We start from the raw sequence: 27,912 nt of genomic DNA, 5'->3' as shown, positions 1-27,912 counted from the left end.
ACAGCCTTACATTTTTTTTTTATTAAAAATAATTTACAATTATAATTTAATAATATAGAAAAGTGTATTTATCTATAATTCTCCTTGCAGTCAGACGCTTTGACCAGAGCAAATCAACCAAACAGCTGACCTCAGATCTGCGCGCCAGTCACACGCACTCACGTCAGCGCGCGGTAAAGTCTGAAATGACATCATTCAAGCCAACGCGGATAGTGGTGCCTTTTCAAATGCCTGACCATAATTACAAACAGCTGGGGCAAAAACTATCATATGATTTCATGTTTTCTCCGTGGTTTTTAGACAAACAAAATAAGATTTATGAGTTCTGTGGAACATTTCCCGCTCTTTCACGGGTTTTTGTTAAAGCCGTCTTTCTGTGCGATATTTAACACTGGTACTACGATAAAGGCGTTGTTCATGAATATTAATATGGTCACTTTATCTCTACTTTGAAAATTGTATTAAACATACTGTCGTGTGCCTAATTAATATTCATGACCCAACCAATGCGCGCAGGAGAAGCACACAGTAGGTATTTAATATTCATGAGACAGTCCTTCGCCCTAGTAGGAAAGGTAATTCTCGTGTGAGGTCCTCAGGCGGTCAGTGTGCGCCTCCCTTTGTGCCTCGCCACTCAAGATGGCTCCCGTTTTAGAGAAGAAACTACTGGGCGCAGCCGGGACAGGCGACACTATGGAGAACAGCACCGAGGATGATGAAGGACAAAACCTCTGGTACGCCCGCGCCCTCAAAGTGTCCAGGAGTGCAGCGAACTGTCCAGGGAGTTGGTTTATTTGACAGTTGAAGTGCTGCTGTGTCACCGGACGGGTGTTCAGTTCAGACGCCGGTCCCGGACGAGCCCAAAACACTTCACAGAAACTCACAGCAACGTCTGAGTCAGGCTTCACAACGGGCGAAATAATAATGAAAGTCCTCGGATTCGTTAGGAAGCAGATTGTCTCGCTTTATATGCCCATGTCATGCTTCTGCTGTGGCTAGCGTTTGTTATAACGTAACGGTTTGTGTTGAGCTCACGTCCGTTTCTGAAGTAGCCTTGCTTCGCTGATTTTCTATATGTACGAGTTGTTATTTATTTGTTTTAATATGATAAGTGTCAGGAAACGTGACTCCTGATGTCTGTTTTTGATGAGACCTGACTGACATTATTCATTAGTGAGAGGATCCTTGTGGTAACGGCCTTTTCCGGAGGTTTTGTAGCATTTTGTCCGCCGTCAGAACTAGCCATCAAACTACTAGCTTCCGTATTAAACCTGTGTTAGTTGATGTTTGTTGATGTTATTACAGTGCTCATCTGTTGTTTTGTCCTTCAGGTCTTCAATCCTCAGCGAAGTTTCCACACGCTCCAGCTCGAAATTGCCTTCTGGGAAAAACATACTGCTTTTTGGTATGTGCCTTTTTTGCTGAATTTGATTTTTAATCCAAATGGCTTAATAAAAGTTTTGCTTACAAATGTCGATAATGCACATACATTCAAATGAAAACCTTACCTTTTTAACACAGTGTATGGATCTGAAATTGAAGGGTAGTTAACAAACAAATGAAAACTCTGTCTTTAAATCACCCTCATGTTGTTCCAAACACATGGCTTGCTTTCTTCTATTCAAGAACGCTGGTTTTACCTTTTACTTGTACAGACAGAAAATATCTCAATATCTTCTGATGTGTTCTGCGTTAGAAAGTCATACAGGTTTGGGATGTTATGAGAGCGAGGTCATAGAATTTGTATTTTTCCGTAAACTATCATTTTATCTTTTTCCCAGTCATAAACAGAAATAATTTTCTTTGTCTAAACACACTAGTTATTACTTGATGTCATTAATTTGTTGTAAAAGTGATATGATTTCTGCTTCTGTTTTAGGGGAGGATGGTTCTGGAAAGACAACACTCATGTCAAAGCTTCAAGGAGCCGAGCACAATAAAAGAGGTCGAGGGCTGGAGTACTTGTATCTCAATGTCCAGGATGAAGACATAGATGGTAAGTGCGTTTATACTGGGTAAAAGTAGGTGATAAAAGTTTAAAATAATTCATGCACTAGATGCCATAGCTGCAGCTAACTATTTAATTGTCTTTTTTTATTATTATTATTATGTTTTTTAGTAATTTATTCAAACGTAATAGGAAATATATTTGTATAGTCTTTGTAAACAAAATCTATGAAAAAAAAAATGACACGAAAAATAATAGTTTAAAATATATAGATATTTTTTTAATTCTCTTTTGGTCTGTGGAAAATGCAGTCTATTCAGTTTTTTGAATTTACAATTAACAAACCTTCCAGATTTGACTCGCTGCAGCGTTTGGATCCTGGATGGAGACCTGTACCACAAAGGCTTGCTGAAGTTTGCAGTGACTGCCGAGTCGCTGAAGGACAGTCTCGCGGTGTTCGTGGTGGACATGTCACGGCCTTGGACCATCATGGAGTCACTGCAGAAGTGGACGAGTGTGCTGCGTGAACACGTGGACAAACTGAAGATCGCTCCTGAGGAAATGAGAGAGATGGAGCAGAGGAGTAAGTGCTGTTTTAGTAGAACCTAAATCTTTGGCTTTAGCTTGTGCAGGATATTCAGATTCAAGTGCGATTGTGAGTGATGGTTAGTACATGAAGTCTATCTCCAGCTGTCTTACTGCTAGACATCTTACTCGACTTTATTGTCCATACCATATCAACCCATGACAGGCAGATGGGACGTGGATGTTGATACTATTTTTGTCAGTTTTCAGATATGCTTTTCCTTTGAGAATTGTTTTGATCATGTGTAAATGTTGAGTTTCAATAGCAAACAGTGTTACTGGTACATTTACACATTGACTTCAGAAGAAGAATCGGCAGCAGACAGAGTAGAGTAAATAACAGATTGTCATGCAGTAGTACATACACAGTGAATTCCTTGTAAAACAGCAAGTTTTTTCTTTTGATATAGTGAAGAATGATAGTGTTTTAGAGCCTAAACATTAGGACAAAGTTTATTTCCATTGTGAATTCAGTGTTAGTGATGCTAGTTTGAAAGCCATGCGAATTAGCCTTAATCTAGGTATTTTTCTGCTTTTATTAAAACGTTTTATTTTGTTACTGAGTCCATGAGTCCTAATCCAAATGTAATATGAGAGTTAGCAGAACTGGCTGCACTGGAGGATGGTTTATTGACAGTCTGGATATGAAGCACTCTTTGTGCTTTGAATTTGCATGAAGCATGTTTTTAGACTAACGCATGTTGTTAGTGATCACCAGTGCTGCCTCACTAGTGTTAGTTACAGTGTCTCCATGTTTTCAAAAACCCTTGAGTTTGGTGATAGAGTTTGGGGTTTGTAAGATTTTTAATTTATTAAAATGTTTTGATACTTTTGAAATCGTCCTCTCATTCTCATCAAAGCTGTATTTCTCTGATCAATAATACAGTAAAAACGGAAACATTTGTGAAATATTGCAATATAAAGTATGTTTATATTTTAACGTATTTCAAAATGTGAGTTATTCCTGTAGTGGAAAAACAAAAGAAATATTTAGGTTGCACTTTATTTTACAGTATGTATACTTACATGCACTTACAGTGTATTTATCGAAGAAAGTTCTGTAATACAAGGTAACTTCATGAGGTAGGGTTAGGTTTAGGGGTAGGTTCTGGGTTAGTACCTAGTTATTACATAGTAATTGTAATTACTATAATAGTACATAGTATGTACCTGAGGAACAGGACTGTAAAATAGTGCTACCAATATTTCTTTTGCTTAAACATTTGTGTTGCTTAAACCCCAAAATGAGAATTCTTTAGTCATGAATTACTCATCCTCATGTCGTTCCAGACCTTTGTTCATCTTCTGAACACAATTAACTCTTTCCAGCCTCTGCCAGCAATTTTGATGATTTTCACTCAAATTTGATTGTCTGCAGTATATTTTGCTGCATGAGTATTTGAAAATGCAATACACCAACATAAAGATCAGCGACTCTACTTTTAAACAAACAAACAAACAAAAAATATTCTGTTTTATTCTAGCTTAAAGCATTCTTTTATTTATCAACACTTGAATATAGGTAGGTTTCATAAAAAAAAGTATAATTTTGAGCAAAAATGTGAGAAAAACCTATTTGTATAAAAAACAACATCTGGATAATATTTAGTACGATTATCAAAGCATAAATCCAGTAAATCGCTTCCATCAACACCTCCAAAGCTTACATATACCATAGAAATATACCACTTCCTGGATCAACATTTTACTCTGTAGTTGCAGTTTTCATTTATATGCTGTCTATTGCTGATGATCACATTCTTTTTAATATGTCTCTGTTTACATGAGAGATCGTTCGTTACGGCGTCCTGTTCACATATGTTTTTGTTCTGGAGGTTTTGTACTCGTTCAGAGGATGTGTAATAGCACCCCCGAGCGTATGACAGTGAAAACACGAAAAGCCATAAAAACTTGTCTAAGAGTAAAACTATTTTTGATTCAATCTGAGAGCTAACTGACCCTCCATAGACAGCAGCGAAACTGTGTTCCGGTATTGGAGTTAATATTTAGATTTTTATGTTTAAAACTCAGTTATTGTTAAGAAATGTTTTTTTGAAGAATCATGTTAATGCTATGACGACAGTATTTGATGGCTTCAGGTGTTGTGCTGTGTGAAGACATGAAGCTGCTCCAGCAGCGTTTGAGAAGTCTGAATGTTTCTGTAGTGTGAGTGAGGGAGTGAGTGCTCAAACATGAAGTAAGAGGCTATTTCTGAGGATGACTGTATCTGCATGTGCTCTATAAACAGGGCTGTTCGAGCAGAATGGGGAAGTGGCTTGGCCATGTTATTGTTTTGTAGCTTGTGTCTGAAATATTGAGTCCAGTGGTTCAACAACACATCTGAACTAGTGTTACCTGAATCGCTGGCTCTGTATGTCATCTTATTGTATGGAATTCATCCTTCTAATTTTTTCATTTATAATATTACAAAAGATCTTTATTTCCTTTATAGAAATAAAGTGCTATTTAAAATCATTTTTAATCAAAGTTTCCACATTGTAGTAATATTTCACACTATTATGTGAAATTGTTTGTCCCAGGTTTACATCCTACAGTGCCAAATGTTGGATGTGTTGAATTGGTATCCAAACACACTAAGCCTCCAGCCGCCCATAGCTTTGTAAAACTGTCCGGCCCAGAATAAGAGCCATTGCTTCCTTAAGCACAGCTGAGATCAGCACAGGAAGCAGAGGCAGCCATCTGACCGCACTTCTGTGGGATGGACTGTCCAGCCTCTCTTACAAGACATTGCATCATGGTCTGCTCCGTTAGACCTTCCTGACATTCGACCACCGCTCTAAACATGGCATGAGCACAACTCATAACATCACACAGCTCTTAGTAAGCTTACACATTAACTGAATGTTTATTTGAAGTGTAGAGATGACTGGATATACTCTGGAAATCCTTTTTAGTGTCAGTCAAAGGCTAAATGTGGCCAGCTAACTGCTTTTTACAAAAACAGCACTATTAGATTGGTATTTACTGTTTAGTTTTTTGGCATCATGGTTTTTAGATGCCCTTGGCACTCTGATAGCTTCATACCTGATGTGTTCTGTCGACTGTCCCCACCCTTGTTTGTGAAAGCTGGTCAAAGTCGACAGTGAAAGTGATTGTAAACTGGTTCTTCATTCGACTGAGGTTATTACAGTCGGCCATATTGATTAAGAAAGTTGGTGGTTATAGATTAAATCTTGTCTTGTGAAAACAGGCTGATCAAGGTGTTGTTCAGACTGAGTGTGTTGAGAACTGTGGAGAAAACATGAAGCAGAATCAAGGGTAGTATTAAAAAATATGAAGACTGCCATGTGATACGAACTCTTGCCTATTGGCTATTATCTTTGAATAAGAATCAGTAGATGGTAAACATCAGTTTGCCTTCTGGAACTAATTAAATTTCCTAATGGACTCTTTGTCAAAAAGTATTTGCAACAGTTGTTTATTGGTCTTCTGGAAATGCACTAGATTATCTTGATCACCGGCTCTTGTGGAAACATGCATGCTCTCCACATCACAGGGTGTGGGTAATTGAGTGTGATATAACCAGGTAAAAGAGGGATTCATGGGTAATTACTTTGTTTCTGACTATACACTACTATTTAAAAGTTTTGGGGCAGACATATTTCTGAAATGTTTTTGGACATTAGCCTTTTTTGTTGTTGTTGACCAAGGGTGCATTTATTTGATCAAAAATACAGTAAAAACTAATATTTTTCTAAATTAAAAGCTTTCTATCTTAATAAAATTCTAAAATGTAATTTTAAGGCTGAATTCTTGAGGCAGCCAGTACTCCAATCTTCAGTATCTGTTTACTATGTCCTTGTAGAGGATTCATTTCTTTAAAAAAAAAGAAAAGCACATTGCTGACCCCAAACTTTTTCACATGAATGCATTTATCTCAGCTTTCGAAAGTTGTGGTCTGTTATTCCAGCAGCACTGGAGCTGTTGTTGTTTAACAGTACGCTGAAGGAAGTTGTGCAGCTTGACTGTTTTCTGGGTCATCTGGAGCTGCATTCTTGAGGTTCCTGAGGAAGTCCCAACAGCTCCTGAATATACAGCCGATTAAAGACCATTCCAACTCCCCTCTTCTGCGTATCACCATCATGCCCAAATCCAGATCGGCTACTCCGGTATATTAGCTCGGCAGTGAATAAGATGGTTGTTTTTGCCTGTGGTTTGCATGTTTTGTAGTGCTGTGTGAGGACGAGGGCTTGAGCAGGGATCAGACAGGGTCTTAAGAGTGTGCTGTCAGCTCTGTTCACATCTGAGCTGCTCTTCCACAGGCCTCGCCTGCTCAGATGTGTCCACAACAAGTCATGCTTTCAAACTGTTGGGTTAAAACCATGCTACAGATTCTTGCTTATGCTAAGATTTATTTATTATTGTTGATTCTTTTTTTTCCCCCACTTTCTTTTTGGTAAAAATTGTTTGTTTTATGTTCTCTGACTGGAATGTCCTAATTCTGTGGATGTTCTTTATATGGATTTTTGTTGGTAAAGATTATTTATGACTTGATAGTTCACCCCAAAATGAAATTTTTGACACATGCAAATACATTGGGGTTCATGAAATATGGTAAACGGTATTTCTCATGATCTTGCTGTCTTGAAACTCGAGAACAAACCTCAGTGGTTCTTACTTAAGCATGGGTAGAGCGCCCCTGTTTATGAAGTTACCTGTTACTTTCAAACATCACTCATTTGTTTTTGAAGTATGAAATAATCTATGGTTTGTTTAATATAAACAGTAATGTGTAATGTAATGGTTTGATGCTTCTGTATGAAGCAGCCGACACTGTTTACTGTAAATTTGTTAAGTTACTGTACGTTTGACCCTGTTTGTGTCTTGTTGTTTTCTCTGCAGTGGTTAAGGCCTTTCAGGAGTATGCAGAACCAGAGGACTCCACGCCGGCCTCCCCCCAGAGACGAGCTCCAGCAGCTGGGGGAGAAGAAGAGAGTGTGCTGCTGCCCCTGGGAGACAACGTCCTCACACACAACCTGGGCATCCCAGTGCTCATAGTTTGCACAAAGGTAGCTGAAAGTGATCAAATCATCTGACCTGTCATATTGTTTCCTTTAGTTTTATATTACTTTAATAAGAGTTCAGTCAGTATATTTGAGATTAGCATAGTGAATTTAGTACATATTCAATTACAGTCACATTATTAAAGTTTGCTTTTTATTCCGTTCTCAGGAATTGTGTCTGTATAAACAATACTATAAAAGTTTGGGGTCAGTAAGATTAATGTTTTCGATTGAGTCTATTATGTTCACCAAGGCAAAATTTATTTAATTAAAAAACACAGTAAAACAGTTCAAAATACTGCAATGCTGTGAAGTAGCATTACACTTTAATATGATTATTTTAAAACGTAATTGCAAAGCTGAATTTTCATAGCCATTACTGTCTTCAGTGTCACAGGATTGTTCAGAAAATATTCTGATGTGGTGATCTGATGCTCAAGAAACATTTCTAATAAAAAAAAGTTGAAAACTATTTTACTGCATAATATATTTTTGAGGAAGCCATTTTTTTTATTCATCATTCTTTGATAAATAGAACAACATTTATTTGAAATCAACTTGTAACGTAGCACATCTTTACGTTTATTTTTTCACCTAACCCCCCAAACAAATCTTCCTGACCTTTAAACCTCTGAATGGTGGTTTATGTCCTGTGTATAACTAGGCATGATTAGATGAACAGTTTTTGATTTTTGAGTGGATATTTAGAGTTGTTTTGCTGTGAGTGTCTTTAGCTGGATGAAACGCTCTCTTTATGGAGAGTCAGTAGTAGCCCGCAGGTCCAGAGCTGCAGACGCACCATGCCCCCCTCACATGCTCTTTGGGATCAGAACATGCTCAGTGATCTCTTCTATTGTTAGCCTCCCTCCAGCCCCGGTGCATGAAAGACAACCTGTTTTCAAATGAGGTAGTTTAGGTCTGAGAGGAAAATGTTCACTGTTTGTTCTGTTCAGCGTCAGGAGGCACAGTGATCAAACCGCCTCACCCTGAGGAGAATAGAGCCTGATTGAATTTCAGAAAGCAGGTCCAGTTTCCAGTTTACTTGAAAGCACAAAATTTGCTCTTATCAGTGTGCATTAGTATTATCATTACTGATCTGCTAACAGCAGCTACAGTACTCACTGGCATACTACAAAACCTTTTAAAGAGAGAGCTCACATAAAAATGTAAATTGTCATCATTTATTTAACCTCATGCTCCTCCAAACCTGTATGACTTTCCTACTTTTGCACAACACAAGATGTGGTTCAGTATAAGGTCAGCAGTATCTGTGACATGCAGAGATGTTTGCATTTGCAATGGCCAACACTGATCTGTCCAAGATATTTTGACACGGCAGCCTCCTGGATTTTTAAGCTGTCTAGTTGGCGTGCTCCTCTTCCTGCCAAAACCATTATGGCTGGCAATCGGCCACAACCTGAGTCATTCACAAACATGGCTGCTGCATCAGTCTTATTAAGCATGTGTTTGCTTGTTTTTAGGATGGTGCGTCTGTCATTTAAAAGCAAGAGATCAATTCCAAAACCTGTCATTTACTCAGCCTTGTGTTGTTCAATTCTAAAATAATGTCAAATATACTGCACGTAAGACTGATTATGTCTGTCTCTGTGTTTTAGTGTGATGCTGTCGGTGTTCTGGAGAAGGAGCATGACTACAAGGAGGAGCACTTTGACTTCATTCAGTCACACATCCGGCGGTTCTGTTTACAGTGTATCCTCTTCACTCACCCTCAGCAGTGGTGCTGTTGTTATATTTCACTTTCTATGCCATAGATTTTAAAGAAACAGTTTGTTAAATTTGTGGTTATAAATGGCAGCTGTGAAACTAGAAACTAATCATAATAATTCAGGTGTTTTGGGATTGGCTGTATCTGTATGGCTGTATATTTTAGTTAGTGATATAATGTCAATATACCATCCTACTTTATGCTCATTTTCAAAAACTGCTTTTTACATTGAAAATGTTCTGGTAACCAGCAGGTGGTAACATAGAAAATCACCTGGTGAATCAGAGTTTATTGTGAGTGACCTGGACATAAAACATAGCCAGTAATTGTGAAGAAACAGTGAAGACAAAACACCACATGATGCTAAAATAATGCTGTAAACATGAACTCAGAAACAGAAAATGTACTTGCTTTAGAAATTAGAACAAACCAAATTATTTACATGGAATCTAATCGCATATGAATACTGTTTTTCATCATAAATTATACAGCAGTTAATTGTATTTACTTGCATAAAACATTTATTGCAGTAAAATTAATATGATTTATTATGAAATTAAAATTAAGATATATATTCCTCTTAAAATGACACACATTTTTGCAGTATACAGATCCTTAATCAAATCTCACAGATGGAGCTGGTTTGATTTACACTTCAGTCAAAGAGGAGAAGAACCTGGACCTTCTCTACAAATACATGGTGCACAAAATATATGACTTCCAGTTTACTACGCCTGCCTTAGTAGTGGAGAAGGACGCTGTGTTCATGTGAGCTTAAAATGTTGCATTTCTTATCTTTTTATGTGAAAATATCCATGTCTAAATCAGTTTGGTGTTAGTCTGCCAAACTGGTTTCTTTTAAAACACTTGTATCCCTGTGTAGTCCATCTGGATGGGACAATGACAAGAAAATTGCCATCTTGCATGAAAACTTCACAACGGTTCGACCTGAGGATGCCTTTGAGGACTTTATAACGAAACCTCCCGTACGAAAGGTGAGAAAAGAACCTAGGAATGAAAACTGGACCTCAATCTGCTAGTAGTAAGTCAATAACATAGGCCTATTTGTCTCTTTTGTGTTTCTAAAGTTGGTGCATGACAAGGAAATCAGTGCCGAGGATGAGCAGGTCTTCCTCATGAAGCAGCAGGTGCGTTTGGTCTGCAAGAAAATGGATTACAGATTTAATATCAGGTTTCTTCATTGAGTGCTGAGTTTAAATTCAGTTGAGCAGCATTTATTAAGTTGGCTTGAAAAAGCCAACTTACTGATCTACTATTTAATCTTATTAAGTTGGCTTGAAAAAGCCAACTTACTGATCTACTATTTAATTAGTGGTGCTTGCCGGAGGCAAAGCATCACTATTATTATCTCACATACTTATTATTCTTATTATTCTTTTTCTTCCGTACGATTTTCGGCGCGTAACTAGTCCCGCAGTTTTCGTCACTGACCAACAAAACAGGCGTCAAATCGTGCGGCCTAATCGGGAATGGTGTGCTATGACTTTTATAAGCGATCGGGTGTACGATGTTCGTACACCGGGCGAAATATCGGCCGAAAAATCGCATAGACAATGCATTACGGCCAACTTTGACGGATCGTAGCTCCGAGAGAGAATTTCGCAGAAACATGTGAATCACCACATTTGGAGAGGCTATCAGGCTGTGTGCGATCATACCCCTCAATGGGTTATAAGTTGTACCCCTGGGGCGCAAGAGCCCCCCAAAGTTGCCCCATACTAAGCCAATGGGGAGGGATCGCCCATGAAACAATGTGTTTTTCCTACTGTGGGAAATTACATAGGGATTTTGCATTGAACATAACTATGGATCACATAGTCATAGAGACAAGGGGGTGGGCTCATTTGAATCAGGCAACCAATCAGACTCTCAGGATCACTGTGAATCTATCAAGCCACGCCCTAGCAACCATATAGAGCGCCATAGCAACAAGCCCCATAGACTTCCATTGAAAAAGAGCAAATTAATAACTTTTGATAGAAGTGTCATAGAAACATGAGGGTGGGCTCATTTGATTCGGGCAGCAAACGGCCAATCATGTATCTCCTTCATGACAACCTAGCCACGCCCTAGCAACCATTAAGGGCTACCTAGCAACCCAAAGTATAGAGAGATATCTTAACATCTGAAAGACATAGAAGCATGGGGGTTGGTTTATATTAGCAAACAACCATTGGAGTATCATCATTGGCAGCTGCCAGGCCACTCCCTAGCAACCAAACACAGTACCCTAGCAACCGTTTTGCAAGATCTATATCTCTGCATCAGAACATCGTAGAGGCATGGGGGTTGGTTTATATTGGCGAGCAGCCTTTGGAGTTTCATCATTGGCAGCTGCTAAGCCACTCCATAGCAACCAAATGGAGTACCCTAGCAACCGTTTTGCACGACCTATATCTCTGCATCAGAACATCGTACAGACATGGCGGTTGGATTTTTTGACTCATGCTAGCACACTGGACTTCCAACATGCTAGTCATGCTAGCAGTGATTAGCTACATGCTAATAGTGATTAGCTAAGTGCTCAAATGGGCTAAGAACTCTATAATAACTACATAGTGACCATCTGTGACAACTACCGACCACCTAGTAACATCATAGCAACCACCCAGGAGACCATAGCAACTGCCTAGCAACCAGCCAAAACACCCTAGCAACCGCCTAGCAACACCTTAGCAACCACCCCAAGTACCGTAGCAACTGCCTAGCAACCACCCAGGTTACCATAGCAACCGCCCTAGCAACCACCCCGGGTACCCTAGCAACCACATAGCAACACCCTAGCAACCGCCCCAATTACCCTAGCAACCACCCTGGGTACCCTAGCAACGGCCCTAGCAACCATCATGGGGACCCTAGCAACCGCCCTAGTGACCACCCCGGGTACCCTAGCAACCGCATAGCAACACCCTAGCAACCACCCCGAATACCCTAGCAACCACCCTGAGTACCTTAGCAACGGCCCTAGCAACCATCATGGGGACCCTAGCAACCGCCCTAGCAACCACTCCGGGTACCTTAGCAACCACATAGCAACACCCTAGCAACTGCCCCAATTACCCTAGCAACCACCCTGGGTACCTTAGCAACGGCCATAGCAACCATCATGGGGACCCTAGCAACCACCCTAGCAACCACCCCGAGTACCCTAGCAACCACATAGCAAGACCCTAGCAACCATTCAGATTACCATAGCAACCACCCTGGGTACCTTAGCAACCATCATGGGGACCCTAGCAACTGCCCTAGCAACCACCCAGGGTACCTTAGCAACCACCATAGCAACTTCATTTTAACAACCTAGCAACAGGGCGCCGAGTTTTGCCACTGCAAGCACCACTCACATTTTCTTCAGGAAATGTACCTTCTAGTTAGTGGTGCTTGCCGGAGGCAAGGCATCACTATTATTATCTCACATACTTATTATTATTCTTATAGATTCCGTACAAATTTCGGCGCGTAACTAGTCCCGCAGTTTTCGTCACAGACCAACGAAACAGGCGTCAAATCGTGTGGCCTAATCGGGAATGGTGTGCTATGACTTTTATAAGCGATCGGGCGTACGATGTTCGTCCGGCGGGCGAAAAATCGGGCGATCAAACCCATAGACTTAACATTGGGGTCAAATTTGACGGATCGTAGCTCCGAGAGAGAATTTCGCAGAAACACGTGAATCACCACATTTGGAGAGGCTATCAGGCTGTGCGAGAACATACCCCGCATTGGGGTATAAGTTGTACCCCTGGGGGGCTAGAGCCCCCCAAATTTGCCCCTAATACAAAGTATAGGGAGGGCTACTATGGGAAATTACATAGGGATTTTGCATCGAACATAACTCTGGATTATAGTGTCATAGAGACAAGGGGGTGGGCTCATTTTAATCAGGCAACCAATCAGTCTCTCAGGATCACTGTGAATCTATCAAGCCACGCCCTAGCAACCATAGAGAGCGCCATAGCAACAAGCCCCATAGACTTCCATTGAAAAAGATCAAATGAATAACTTTGGATAGAAGTGTCATAGAAACATGAGGGTGGGCTCGTTTGACTCGGGCAGCAAACGGCCAATCATGTATCTCCTTCAAGACAACCTAGCCACGCCCTAGCAACCATTAAGAGCTACCTAGCAACCCACAGTATAGAGAGATATCTTAACATCTGAAAGACATAGAAGCATGGGGGTTGGTTTATATTGTCAAGCAGACTTTGAAGTATCATCATTGGCAGCTGCCAGGCCACTCCCTAGCAACCAAACACAGTACCCTAGCAACCGTTTTGCAAGATCTATATCTCCGCATCAGAACATCGTAGAGGCATGGGGGTTGGTTTATATTGGCGAGCAGCCTTTGGAGTATCACCATTGGCAGCTGCCAAGCCACTCCATAGCAACCAAACGGAGTACCCTAGCAACCGTTTTGCACGACCTATATCTCTGCATCAGAACATCGTACAGACATGGCGGTTGGATTTTTTGACTCATGCTAGCACACTGGATTTCCAACATGCTAGTCATGCTAGCAGTGATTAGCTACATGCTAATAGTGATTAGCTAAGTGCTCAAATGGGCTAAGAACTCTATAATAACTACATAGTGACCATCTGTGACAACTACCGACCACCTAGTAACATCATAGCAACCACCCAGGAGACCATAGCAACTGCCTAGCAACCAGCCGAAACACCCTAGCAACCGCCTAGCAACACCTTAGCAACCACCCCAAGTACCATAGCAACTGCCTAGCAACCACCCAGGTTACCATAGCAACCGCCCTAGCAACCACCCTTGGTACCTTAGCAACGGCCCTAGCAACCATCATGGGGACCCTAGCAACCGCCCTAGCAACCACCCCGGGTACCCTAGCAACCGCATAGCAACACCCTAGCAACCGCCCCGATTACCCTAGCAACCACCCTGGGTACCTTAGCAACGGCCCTAGCAACCATCATGGGGACCCTAGCAACCGCCATAGCAACCACCCCGGGTACCCTAGCAACCGCATAGCAACACCCTAGCAACCACCCTGAGTACCTTAGCAACGGCCCTAGCAACCATCATGGGGACCCTAGCAACCACCCCGGGTACCCTAGCAACCACATAGCAACACCCTAGCAACCACCCCGATTACCCTAGCAACCATGCTGGGTACCCTAGCAACGGCCCTAGCAACCATCATAGGGACCCTAGTAACCACCCCGGGTACCCTAGCAACCACACCTTAGCAACAGAGGGGCGAGTTTTGCCACTGCAAGCACCACTCACATTTTCTTCAGGAAATGTACCTTCTAGTTATTATTCTTTTTCTTCTTATAGATTCCGTACAAATTTCGGCGCGTAACTAGTCCCGCAGTTTTCGTCACAGACCAACAAAACAGGCGTCAAATCGTGCGGCCTAATCGGGAATGGTGTGCTATGACTTTTATAAGCGATCGGGCGTACGATGTTCGTACACCGGGCGAAATATCGGCCGAAAAATCGCATAGACAACGCATTACGTCCAACTTTGACGGATCGTAGCTCCGAGAGAGAATTTCGCAGAAACATGTGAATCACCACATTTGGAGAGGCTATGAGGCTTTGCAAGAACATACCCTGCATTGGGGTATAAGTTGTACCCCTGGGGGGCTAGAGCCCCCCAAATTTGCCCCATACTAAGTCAATGGTGAGGGATCGCCCATGAAACAATGTGTTTTTCCTACTGTGGGAAATTACATAGGGATTTTACATTGAACATAACTATGGATCACATAGTCATAGAGACAAGGGGGTGGGCTCATTTGAATCAGGCAACCAATCAGTCTCTCAGGATCACTGTGAATCTATCAAGCCACGCCCTAGCAACCATATAGAGCGCCATAGCAACAAGCCCCATAGACTTCCATTGAAAAAGATCAAATGAATAACTTTGGATAGAAGTGTCATAGAAACATGAGGGTGGGCTCGTTTGACTCGGGCAGCAAACGGCCAATCATGTATCTCCTTCAAGACAACCTAGCCACGCCCTAGCAACCATTAAGAGCTACCTAGCAACCAAAATCCAAAGATAGATATCTTAACATCTGAAAGACATAGAAGCATGGGGGTTGGTTTATATTGTCAAGCAGACTTTGAAGTATCATCATTGGCAGCTGAAAGGCCACTCCCTAGCAACCAACCAGAGTACCCTAGCAACCATTTTTCAAGATCTATATCTCCGCATCAGTACATCGTAGAGGCATGGGGGTTGGTTTATGTTGGCAAGCAGCCTTTGGAGTATCACCATTGGCAGCTGCCAGGCCACTCCATAGCAACCAAACGGAGTACCCTAGCAACCGTTTTGCACGACCTATATCTCTGCATCAGAACATCGTACAGACATGGCGGTTGGATTTTTTGACTCATGCTAGCACACTGGACATCCAACATGCTAGTCATGCTAGCAGTGATTAGCTACATGCTAATAGTGATTAGCTAAGTGCTCAAATGGGCTAAGAACTCTATAATAACTACATAGTGACCATCTGTGACAACTACCAACCACCTAGTAACATCATAGCAACCACCCAGGAGACCATAGCAACTGCCTAGCAACCAGCCAAAACACCCTAGCAACCGCCTAGCAACACCTTAGCAACCACCCCAAGTACCGTAGCAACTGCCTAGCAACCACCCAGGTTACCATAGCAACCGCCCTAGCAACCACCCCGGGTACCCTAGCAACCACATAGCAACACCCTAGCAACCGCCCCAATTACCCTAGCAACCACCCTGGGTACCTTAGCAACGGCCCTAGCAACCATCATGGGGACCCTAGCAACCGCCCTAGCAACCACCCCGGGTACCCTAGCAACCGCATAGCAACACCCTAGCAACCGCCCCGATTACCCTAGCAACCACCCTGAGTACCCTAGCAACGGCCCTAGCAACCATCATGGGGACCCTAGCAACCGCCCTAGCAACCACCCCGGGTACCCTAGCAACCGCATAGCAAGACCCTAGCAACCACCCCGATTACCCTAGCAACCACCCTAGGTACCCTAGCAACGGCCCTAGCAACCATCATGGGGACCCTAGCAACCGCCCTAGCAACCGCCCCTGGTACCCTAGCAACCACATAGCAACACCCTAGCAACCACCCCAATTACCCTAGCAACCACCCTGGGTACCCTAGCAACGGCCCTAGCAACCATCATGGGGACCCTAGCAACCGCCCTAGCAACCACCCCGGGTACCCTAGCAACCACATAGCAAGACCCTAGCAACCATTCAGATTACCCTAGCAACCACCCTGGGTACCTTAGCAACCATCATGGGGACCCTAGCAACCGCCCTAGCAACCACCCAGGGTACCTTAGCAACCACCGTAGCAACCTCATTGCAACAACCTAGCAACAGGGCGCCGAGTTTTGCCACTGCAAGCACCACTCACATTTTCTTCAGGAAATGTACCTTCTAGTCTTATTATGTTGGCTTGGCAACAAGCCAACATACTGTTATGCTATTTAAACTTCTTCTTCATCTTCTTCTTTTTTTTCTTATTATTATTTTTCTGACAGAAATTCTGAACGCTACTCCTCCTAGGGCTTTAAAGCCACAAGCCCCAAACTCGGCAGACACCTGCGGGATAGAGCGGTGCTGGTTGCTATATCTTTTCAGACTGATCAGACTTAAAGTTTTTTTTTAATTAATTTTTAAATGTCAAAAACATTACCCATAGACTTACATTGTCTGAGAAAAATCGCGCCCCTACTGGTTGCAATACCCGGAGTTTTGTTTACTTTCACTTTTACATTGGTTAAAAATACAAGTAAATAATACAATTTCCCTCAAACTGACAAGCTAAACCAACATATCTGATTACAGGGGTCAGGGCTCATTAATAATTTATTTCTGGGCAGAGACCAGTCAGGCGAGAGAAGAATCACGGCTGGTCAGCTGCTGGAGGCATCACGAGCTCACAACGAGCGAATTCATTCTTATTTAAGACCTTTTAAAACGGCGATTGCACGCAATCCACACGTTAGAGCACACCAAGAGCTAAATTCAGATGTTTCTGAACTGTTTAAAGTGATAACATGATATATTCGCGGCAGCCAAATGTCCGCGAGCTCGCGATTTCTCTGAACACTTGAAGTCCACATGACAGCCGCGTTTCGGGGCGAGATCGGACAAATAAATAGGCTACACATTTCATTCACACTGACAAGCTAAACCAACATATGTTATTATTAACGGGTCAGATCTCATTTATAAATTATGTCTCTGACGAGAGAGAAACGAGCGCTTCAATATCACAGCGAATTGCACTAATCCACCCATTAGAACACAACAAGAGCAGAATTCAGGTGTTTTTGAACTGTTTATGTGTGCAAAATGAAATATAATTTGACAGCGTGATACAGCTTATGAATACTGGAAGGAAAAAAAGTCACGATAGCCTTTTAACTCTGGAGTCGTTTTGAGTCATTTTCTCCTGATAACCCCGAAATTTACTTAAATTACACTTTCAGTTTTAATCATACAGATAAGAGCAATACATCAATCGAATCTGTAAAGGGTCTACTTTTTTATTTTTGGATACAAACATAATAACAACAAAACTTTGTGCACTCATAAAATAAATATAACAAACAAGGTGCAGCCTTGGTCTGCGCTGATCTTCATTTACAAACACGTCATCAAAATGAACTGTAACTCCGTGAATACTCAACGAAGAGACATGAGAGATATATCTATAGAAAGCTTGACATGTCTACTTTTAAACCAAACAAGTGCTGCCGAACAAATATTCTGTGATAAAGTAATCCATATCAAAACAACGCGATGTCCTTTTTTCACGTCTAATGTGAATGGAAGGCCAAGAGGGTCAAATACACGTGAATCTTAACGTGTCTCTGTAAAGGGTCTACTTTTTTTGGATACAAACATAACAACAACAAAACTTTGGGCACTTATAAAATAAAGATAACAAACAAGGTGTGCTGTCTGCAGCCTTGGTCTGCGCTGATCTTCATTTACAAACATGTCATTAAAATGAACTGTAACTCCATGAATACTCAAGGAAGAGACATGAGTATTATATCTATAGAAAGCTTGACATGTCTACTTTTAAACTAAACAAGTGCTCCTGAACAAATATTCTGTGATAAAGTAATCCATATCAAAACAACGCAATGTCCTTTTTTTCACGTCTAATGTGTATGGAAGGCCAAGAGGGTCAAATACATGTGAATTTTAACGCGTCAACAACACGTTAAATACGTGTATTTCATGCGTAGGCAACACGTATTTAATATTATTTATTTATCGGCGCTGCACAACATGGTAAAGTCATTTATATATTTTTTTAATAGCTTCTTAAAATACTATATTACTCCGATATTATATCCAATATTGTTTAACGCGTTAAATACATGTTGTTTACACGTGAAAAATCAGCGGGTATTTAACGTGAATTTCACGTTGAAATACACGTGAAGTACACGTTAAAAATCAGTTTGAAGAGGTCAATTTCATTGGCTGCTGAGGACTTGGGTCAAACCACTTCTGTGAGCTTAGAGGGGTGTACCATTCATAGACAGGCAACCACCATTTAACATGCTATAGATCAGCTTATTCAGCCTTCATATTTAGTCTTTCTTTTCTGTTTTGTATAGCCTATAGAAATAATATATTTAAGTTTCAGTTTTATTAAATATTTATTTTTTAATAAATATTAATTAAAATTTTGTGGTGATAGTATAACGTTTATAAAAGTTACAGTATTTTGTAATGAAACAGGACTTTTTGTTTAGCTCTTGACTCACCGAAGTATACTATATATAGTGTCCCTTCTTTAATTTTTCAGTAATGTGTGATAACTTAAAATATGTTGTCAGTACTATTAAAATAACATCAAATTGAATGGTATTTAGGAGATTATGGTTTTTGCATGTCTTATTTCGCATGCAGCTAGACAACCCTGTCATAGCTGTTATCATAGCCTAGGCTTTTTATTAAAAAAGAAAACAGCAAGGGACCATGGAAAAAGACTGTTGCAGGTGTATTTTTTATGGTATTATTGTTTAAAAATTTTTGCAGCGGGGCAACTCAAGAATGTTGGGCACACAAGTACTGTGGCTCTTTTGCCCCATGGCCAAGATGGCCAAGCCAACATCAAAGTTAGTTCACTAACTTTTAATTCTAGTTATTATTATTCTTCTGAGCCAAATTTTAAACACTATCTCCTCCTAGAGCTTTCAAGCTAGAACCACCAAACTCGGGTCAGACCTTCAGACTGGTCTGACTCGGGTTGCTATATCTTTTCTAACTGATCCAGCTTATGGTTTTCGTAAACCAGACTACCAAAACCACCTTAAATCCCATAGACTTTCATTGAGGGGGTACAAACTTTTGAAAAATAAGGCTTATAATATATTTAAGCTGTCTACTACCATAGCAAACCTTAAAAACTCTCTACTGAGAATACAGCTAAAACCAGCCTAAGCTGATCAGTTGTTTTGGCTAGTCTCCCAAACTGGTTTTTAAGTGGTTTTGACCACTCTCACGCTGGTCTTAGCTGGGTTTTAGCTGGTTTTTACTGAATCCACTGTTTTTAGCTGGTTTTTGCCAGATTCGCATAGAAACATGCTAACAACATGCTAGTTACTCACTTATCAGACTAGAAACATGCCTATAACATGGTTTTAAAGTGGTTTCGGCCACTGTCATGCTGGCCTTAGCTGGTCTTAGCTGGTTTTAGGTGGTTTAGTATAGAAAAATGAAAACAACATCCTAGTTACTTGCTAATCAGACTAGAAACATACTTCTAACATGGTTTAAAGTGGTTTTGGCCACTGTCAAGCTGGCTTTAGCTGGTCTTAGCTGGTTTTAGGTGGTTTTCTTTAATGAATCAACTGGTTTTAGCTAGATTATCATAAAAACATATTAACAACATGTTAGTAATTTGCTAATCAGTCTAGAAACATACTTCTAACATGGTTTAAAGTGGTATTAGCCACTGTCAAGCTGGCTTTAGCTGGTCTTAGCTGGTTTTAGCTGGTTTTCTTTACTGAATCAACTGGTTTTAGCTAGATTATCATAGAAACATGTTAACAACATGTTAGTAACTTGATAATCAGACTAGAAACATACTTCTAACATGGTTTAAAGTGGTTTTGGCCACTGTCAAGCTGGCTTTAGCTGGTCTTAGCTGGTTTTAGGTGGTTTTCTTTACTGAATCAACTGGTTTTAACTAGATTATCATAGAAACATGTTAATAACATGCTAGTAACTTGCTAATCAGACTAGAAACATACTTCTAACATGGTTTAAAGTGGTTTTGGCCACTGTCAAGCTGGTCTTAGCTGGTTTCTAACTGAATCAACTGGTTTTAGCTCGATTATCATAGAAACATGTTAACAACATGTTAGTAACTTGATAATCATGTCAAGAACATGCTTTTAACATGGTTTTAAAGTAGTTTTGGCCACTGTCACGCTGGTCTTAGCTGGTTTCTAACTGAATCAACTGGTTTTACCTGGATTAGCATAGAAACATGTTAGTCACTTGCTAGCCATGCTAGCCAAATCCTAGTCACATGTTAATCATGCTAGCAACATGCTAGTTGTATACTAATCATTCTAAAAACATGCTAGAGACATACTAGCAACATGTTAATCATGCTACAAACATGCTAATGACATGCTAGTCACTTGCTAATCATGTTAATAAAATGCTAGCAACATGCTAATCATGCTACAAACATGCTAGCAACATGCTAATCATGCTAGCAAAATGTTAGTGACATGCTAGAGACATGCTAGCCACATGCTAATCATGCTAGAAACATGCTAATCATGCTACAAACATGCTAGCAACATGCTAATCATGCTAGCAAAATGTTAGCGACATGCTAGCAACATGCTAGAGACATGCTAGCCACATGCTAATCATGCTAGAAACATGTTAGAAACATGTTAATCATGCTACAAACATGCTAGCAACATGCTAATCATGCTAGCAAAATGTTAGCGACATGCTATCAACATGCTAATCATGCTAGAAAAATGCTAACAACATGCTAGAGACATGCTAGCCACATGCTAATCATGCTAGAAACGTGTTAGCAACATGCTAATCATGCTACAAACATGCTAGCAACATGCTAATCATGCTAGCAAAATGTTAGCGACATGCTAGCAACATGCTAATCATGCTAGAAACATGCTAACAACATGCTAGAGACATGCTAGCCACATGCTAATCATGCTAGAAACATGCTAGCAACATGCTAATCATGCTAGAAACATGCTAGCAACATGCTAATCATGCTAGCAAAATGTTAGTTACATGCTAACAACATGCTAATCATGCTACAAAAATGTTAGCAACATGCTAGCAACATGCTAATCATACTAGAAACATGTTAGCAAAATGCTAATAATGCTACAAACATGCTAGCGACATGCTAGCAACATGCTAATCATGCTACAAACATATTAACAAAATGCTAATCATGCTAACAAAATGCTAGCGAAATGTTAACAACATGCTAATCATTCTACAAACATGCTAGTGGAATGCTAGCAACATGCTAATCATGCTAGCAAAATGCTAATCATGCTACAAACATGCTAACGACATGCTAGTCACTTGCTAATCATGTTAATAAAATGCTAGCAACATGAAAATCATGCTAGAGACATGCTAGCCACATGCTAATCATGCTACTAAAATGTTAACAACATGCTAATCATGCTACAAACATGCTAGCAACATGCTAATCATGCTAGCAAAATGTTAGCGACATACTAGCAACATGCTAATCATGCTCGAAACATGCTAACAACATGCTAGAGACATGCTAGCCAAATGCTAATCATGCTAGAAACATGTTAGCAACATGCTAATCATGCTACAAACATGCTAGCAACATGCTAATTATGCTAGCAAAATGTTAGCGACATGCTAGCAACATGCTAATCATGCTAGAAACATGCTAGTCACATGCTAGCAAAATGCTAATCATGCTAAAATCATGCTCTCAACATTCTAGAAACATGTTAACAACTTTGCTAATCATGCTAACGACATGGTAGTCACTTGCTTATAATGTTAATAATATGTTAATCACTTTCTTTTTTAAACTTCTTAACTTTTAAAACTTTTAAATTTTTAAAACTTTTTAAGCTTTTCAAACTTTTTACATTTTTCTAACTTTCTGGCCAGGCTTTTTCAAGCCAACTTAAAGTTTGAAAACAAACTTTACTATCTAGTTATTATTATTCTTCTGAGCCAAATTTTAAACACTATCTCCTCCTAGAGCTTTCAAGCTAGAACCACCAAACTCGGGTCAGACCTTCAGACTGGTCTGACTCGGGTTGCTATATCTTTTCTAACTGATTCTGCTTATGGTTTTCGTAAACCAGACTACCAAAACCACCTTAAATCCCATAGACTTTCATTGCGGGGGTACAAACTTTTGAAAAATAAGGCTTATAATATATTTAAGCTGTCTACTACCAGGGCAAACCTTAAAAACTCTCTACTGAGAATACAGCTAAAACCAGCCTAAGCTGATCAGTTGTTTTGGCTAGTCTCCCAAACTGGTTTTTAAGTGGTTTTGACCACTCTCACGCTGGTCTTAGCTGGGTTTTAGCTGGTTTTTACTGAATCCACTGTTTTTATCTGGTTTTTGCCAGATTCGCATAGAAACATGCTAACAACATGCTAGTTACTCACTAATCAGACTAGAAACATACTTCTAACAAGTTTTAAAGTGGTTTTGGCCACTGTCACGCTGGCCTTAGCTGGTCTTAGCTGGTTTTAGGTGGTTTTCTTTACTGAATCAACTGGTTTTAGCTAGATTATCATAGAAACATGTTAATACCATGTTAGTAACTTGCTAATCAGACTAGAAACATACTTCTAACATGGTTTAAAGTGGTTTTGGCCACTGTCAAGCTGGCTTTAGCTGGTCTTAGCTGGTTTAAGGTGGTTTTCTTTAATGAATCAACTGGTTTTAGCTAGATTATCATAAAAACATATTAACAACATGTTAGTAATTTGCTAATCAGTCTAGAAACATACTTCCAACATGGTTTAAAGTGGTTTTGGCCACTGTCAAGCTGGCTTTAGCTGGTCCTAGCTGGTTTTAGGTGGTTTTCTTTACTGAATCAACTGGTTTTAGCTAGATTATCATAGAAACATGTTAACAACATGTTAGTAACTTGATAATCAGACTAGAAACATACTTCTAACATGGTTTAAAGTGGTTTTGGCCACTGTCAAGCTGGCTTTAGCTGGTCTTAGCTGGTTTTAGGTGGTTTTCTTTACTGAATCAACTGGTTTTAACTAGATTATCATATAAACATGTTAATAACATGCTAGTAACTTGCTAATCAGACTAGAAACATACTTCTAACATGGTTTAAAGTGGTTTTGGCCACTGTCAAGCTGGTCTTAGCTGGTTTCTAACTGAATCAACTGGTTTTAGCTCGATTATCATAGAAACATGTTAACAACATGTTAGTAACTTGATAATCATGTCAAAAACATGCTTTTAACATGGTTTTAAAGTAGTTTTGGCCACTGTCACGCTGGTCTTAGCTGGTTTCTAACTGAATCAACTGGTTTTACCTGGATTAGCATAGAAACATGTTAGTCACTTGCTAGCCATGCTAGCAACATGCTAGTTGTATACTAATCATTCTAAAAACATGCTAGAGACATACTAGCAACATGCTAATCATGCTACAAACATGCTAGCAACATGCTAATCATGCTAGCAAAATGTTAGCGACATGCTAGCAACATGCTAATCATGCTAGAAACATGCTAACAACATGCTAGAGACATGCAAGCCACATGCTAATCATGCTAGAAACATGTTAGCAACATGCTAATCATGCTACAAACATGCTAGCAACATGCTAATCATGCTAGCAAAATGTTAGCAACATGCTAGCAACATGCTAATCATGCTAGAAACAATGCTAACAACATGCTAGAGACATGCTAGCCACATGCTAATCATGCTACTAAAATGTTAACAACATGCTAATCATGCTACAAACATGCTAGCAACATGCTAATCATGCTAGCAAAATGTTAGCGACATACTAGCAACATGCCAAACAATGCTAGAAACATGTTAACAACATGCTAGAGACATGCTAGCCACATGCTAATCATGCTAGAAACATGTTAGCAACATGCTAATCATGCTACAAACATGCTAGCAACATGCTAATCATGCTAGCAAAATGTTAGCGACATGCTAGCAACATGCTAATCATGCTAGAAACATGCTAACAACATGCTAGCCACATGCTAATCATGCTAGCAAAATGTTAGCAACATGCTAATCATGCTAGAAACAATGCTAACAACATGCTAGAGACATGCTAGCCACATGCTAATCATGCTAGAAACATGTTAGCAACATGCTAATCATGCTACAAACATGCTAGCAACATGCTAATCATGCTAGCAAAATGTTAGCGACATGCTAGCAACATGCTAATCATGCTAGAAACATGCTAACAACATGCTAGCCACATGCTAATCATGCTAGCAAAATGTTAGCAACATGCTAGCAACATGCTAATCATGCTAGAAACAATGCTAACAACATGCTAGAGACATGCTAGCCACATGCTAATCATGCTAGAAACATGTTAGCAACATGCTAATCATGCTACAAACATGCTAGCAACATGCTAATCATGCTAGCAAAATGTTAGCGACATGCTAGCAACATGCTAATCATGCTAGCAAAATGTTAGCGACATGCTAGCAACATGCTAATCATGCTAGAAACATGCTAACAACATGCTAGCCACATGCTAATCATGCTAGAAACATGCTAGCAACATGCTAATCATGCTAGAAACATGCTAGCAACATGCTAATCATGCTAGCAAAATGTAAGTTACATGCTAACAACATGCTAATCATGCTACAAAAATGCTAGCAACATGCTAGCAACATGCTAATCATACTAGAAACATGTTAGCAAAATGCTAATAATGCTACAAACATGCTAGCGACATGCTAGCAACATGCTAATCATGCTACAAACATATTAACAACATGCTAATCATGCTAACAAAATGCTAGCAAAATGCTAATCATGCTACAAACATGCTAATCATGCTACAAACATATTAACAACATGCTAATCATGCTAACAAAATGCTAGCAAAATGCTAATCATGCTACAAACATGCTAGTGGAATGCTAGCAACATGCTAATCATGCGAGCAAAATGCTAGCAAAATGCTAATCATGCTACAAACATGCTAACGACATGCTAGTCACTTGCTAATCATGTTAATAAAATGCTAGCAACATGAAAATCATGCTAGAAACATGTTAGCCACATGCTAATCATGCTACTAAAATGTTAACAACATGCTAATCATGCTACAAACATGCTAGCAACATGCTAATCATGCTAGCAAAATGTTAGCGACATACTAGAAACATGCTAATCATGCTCGAAACATGCTAACAACATGCTAGCCACATGCTAATCATGCTAGAAACATGTTAGCAACATGCTAATCATGCTACAAACATGCTAGCAACATGCTAATCATGCTAGCAAAATGTTAGCGACATGCTAGCAACATGCTAATCATGCTAGAAACATGCTAGTCACATGCTAGAAACATGCTAGCAAAATGCTAATCATGCTAAAATCATGCTCTCAACATGCTAGAAACATGTTAACAACTTTGCTAATCATGCTAACGACATGGTAGTCACTTGCTTATAATGCTAGTAATATGTTAATCACTTTCTTTTTTAAACTTCTTAACTTTTCAAACTTTTACATTTTTAAAACTTTTTAAGCTTTTCAAACTTTCTACATTTTTCTAACTTTCTGGCCAGGCTTTTTCAAGCCAACTTAAAGTTTGAAAACAAACTTTACTATCTAGTTTGAAATTGAAGTCTTATGTAACTTTAATAATCTTAATTCACTTTATTTGTACCTATAGGTAGACTAGGTGTGCAATGTTATGAGTTCTGACATCTTTCACATTTAACAGACACCACAATCATTAAACAACATGTATGATACAAGTGCTTTAAGGTTCCCAGTCCTGTTTTCCCACTTACTCTGACACATATTTATAAATGTCAAATTAATTATGCACTTTATAAATGTATTTAGTTCCACTTTTAAACAATCCGATGCATCCTTGTTTATTGAATATTATTATTTTTTATTCTTAAGAAAAGACTGGGCCCAAAATTTTTAAATGGTAGTGTACGTAAAAAAAGAAAAAAAAAAGAAATAGCTTTTGGTAGGAGTGTTTTACACAGCAATATTTCAGCTCTCATGTCTTCTGTCACTTTATTACAGTCATTGTTAGCCAAGCAGCCGGCCACACCAACAAGAGGAACAGTAAGTGTGACTGCAGACACCACACGGACCTCGCACAATTTTAAGTGTGGTACTATTATGCTGTTCTGGGGATTTTGTGTTGATGTTGTGAGACTCAAGTTTTAGGCTTTTTCAAAAGCCACTGAATTCTTTTTATTGCTAGTTTCACGTTGTGGGAAATATAAATCTTCTGAATAGTTTTTGCATTTCCCTGACACCAATTTTGTGTGTGTGTGCGTGTGCATAGGAGTCTCCTGCCCGGACTGCATCTGGATCCCCCCGGCCAACAGGCCGGACAGGGCCCACCAATGTGGCTAGTGTCTCACCCATGACTGCGGTGAAGAAACCAGACCCCAACATGAAAGGTAAGATCTCTTACCTCGTAATGGTAAATAAAAGATTTTGATGCAAAACTTAAATGAAGCGTTGTGATCTTCTGGCTCTTTATTCATCAGACTGACACAAATAGCACATGACTGTGCAGTCAAGCGAGAGAAACAGTGTTTTTGTGAGAGTCTTAATATGAGCACTTTGTTCTCTCTGTTTCTCTCCATGTTCTTATAGTTCTCACTCATCTCATTTTGCTGGTTCACCCTTCTGCCTCTGCCTCAGTCTAAACTCTTTAATACACTGCCCTCATGAGGAGAATGTGGGAATAATTCCCTAAACAGATTATTCCCACGCATTCCTGTTGGTGTGGGAAAAATGAAATTTTCCGATCATTAATCTCAGCTGGTCGGCATGTTTCAAACCAGCAGGAATAGATTCAGTCCCTTTAATTAAATCAACTTTAATTGAATTCTTGATCCTTCTCACCCTATATGGTATCAGCCTATATGGTATCATGTATCATATTCCACATTTAAGCATTTCATTTTTCACAGGGTAAATGAATTTCAGTTGGTATCCCCATTATCACCCAAGGCCATTATGTTTAATTTGTGTGTGTGTGTTTATAGGAGCAGCAGCAAATGAGGGAGTGCTGGCCAACTTCTTCAACAGTCTGCTGAGTAAAAAGACGGGTGTGCCGGGCAGTCCTGGGACACCAGGGGCGGCAACGGGAACCGGCGTACAAGGCTCTGCCAAGAAAACAGGTAAATTCTTCCTTTTCCAGCCTCAACCCCAGGTACAGGTGAATCTAAAAAAAACTGCCGTGTATGGGTCATATTTCACCCCAAAATCATAAGGGGGAAAATTGTATATTAAATAATGTTAGTCTTGAAATAATACAATATTGTATTGCAGTGCGTAAGATTTA

General features: G+C 39.9%; 1 protein-coding gene across 2 annotated transcripts in view; it reads left to right on the top strand.

Annotated features, from left to right (window-relative positions):
* The first annotated feature begins 578 nt into the window (after window positions 1-578).
* The window catches only part of dync1li2 (dynein, cytoplasmic 1, light intermediate chain 2), a 31,336-nt gene continuing 4,002 nt past the window's right edge, over window positions 579-27,912 (top strand). For both annotated transcript variants that reach the window (XM_026267872.1, XM_026267871.1), the window contains exons 1-12: window positions 579-734; window positions 1,332-1,405; window positions 1,880-1,996; window positions 2,301-2,531; window positions 7,397-7,563; window positions 9,174-9,267; window positions 9,916-10,051; window positions 10,167-10,278; window positions 10,372-10,431; window positions 26,634-26,675; window positions 26,902-27,019; window positions 27,614-27,748. In XM_026267872.1, coding sequence (XP_026123657.1) covers window positions 640-734; window positions 1,332-1,405; window positions 1,880-1,996; window positions 2,301-2,531; window positions 7,397-7,563; window positions 9,174-9,267; window positions 9,916-10,051; window positions 10,167-10,278; window positions 10,372-10,431; window positions 26,634-26,675; window positions 26,902-27,019; window positions 27,614-27,748 — 1,381 coding nt within the window. In that variant the 5' untranslated portion in view covers window positions 579-639. The remainder of the gene's footprint in view (window positions 735-1,331; window positions 1,406-1,879; window positions 1,997-2,300; window positions 2,532-7,396; window positions 7,564-9,173; window positions 9,268-9,915; window positions 10,052-10,166; window positions 10,279-10,371; window positions 10,432-26,633; window positions 26,676-26,901; window positions 27,020-27,613; window positions 27,749-27,912) is intronic.

Source organism: Carassius auratus, chromosome 7, assembly GCF_003368295.1.
Source record: "Carassius auratus strain Wakin chromosome 7, ASM336829v1, whole genome shotgun sequence".
Classification (NCBI taxonomy): Eukaryota; Metazoa; Chordata; class Actinopteri; order Cypriniformes; family Cyprinidae; genus Carassius; species Carassius auratus.
The sequence above is the reverse complement of the archived record's forward strand: the minus strand, read 5'-3'. Positions and strand labels throughout refer to the sequence as shown.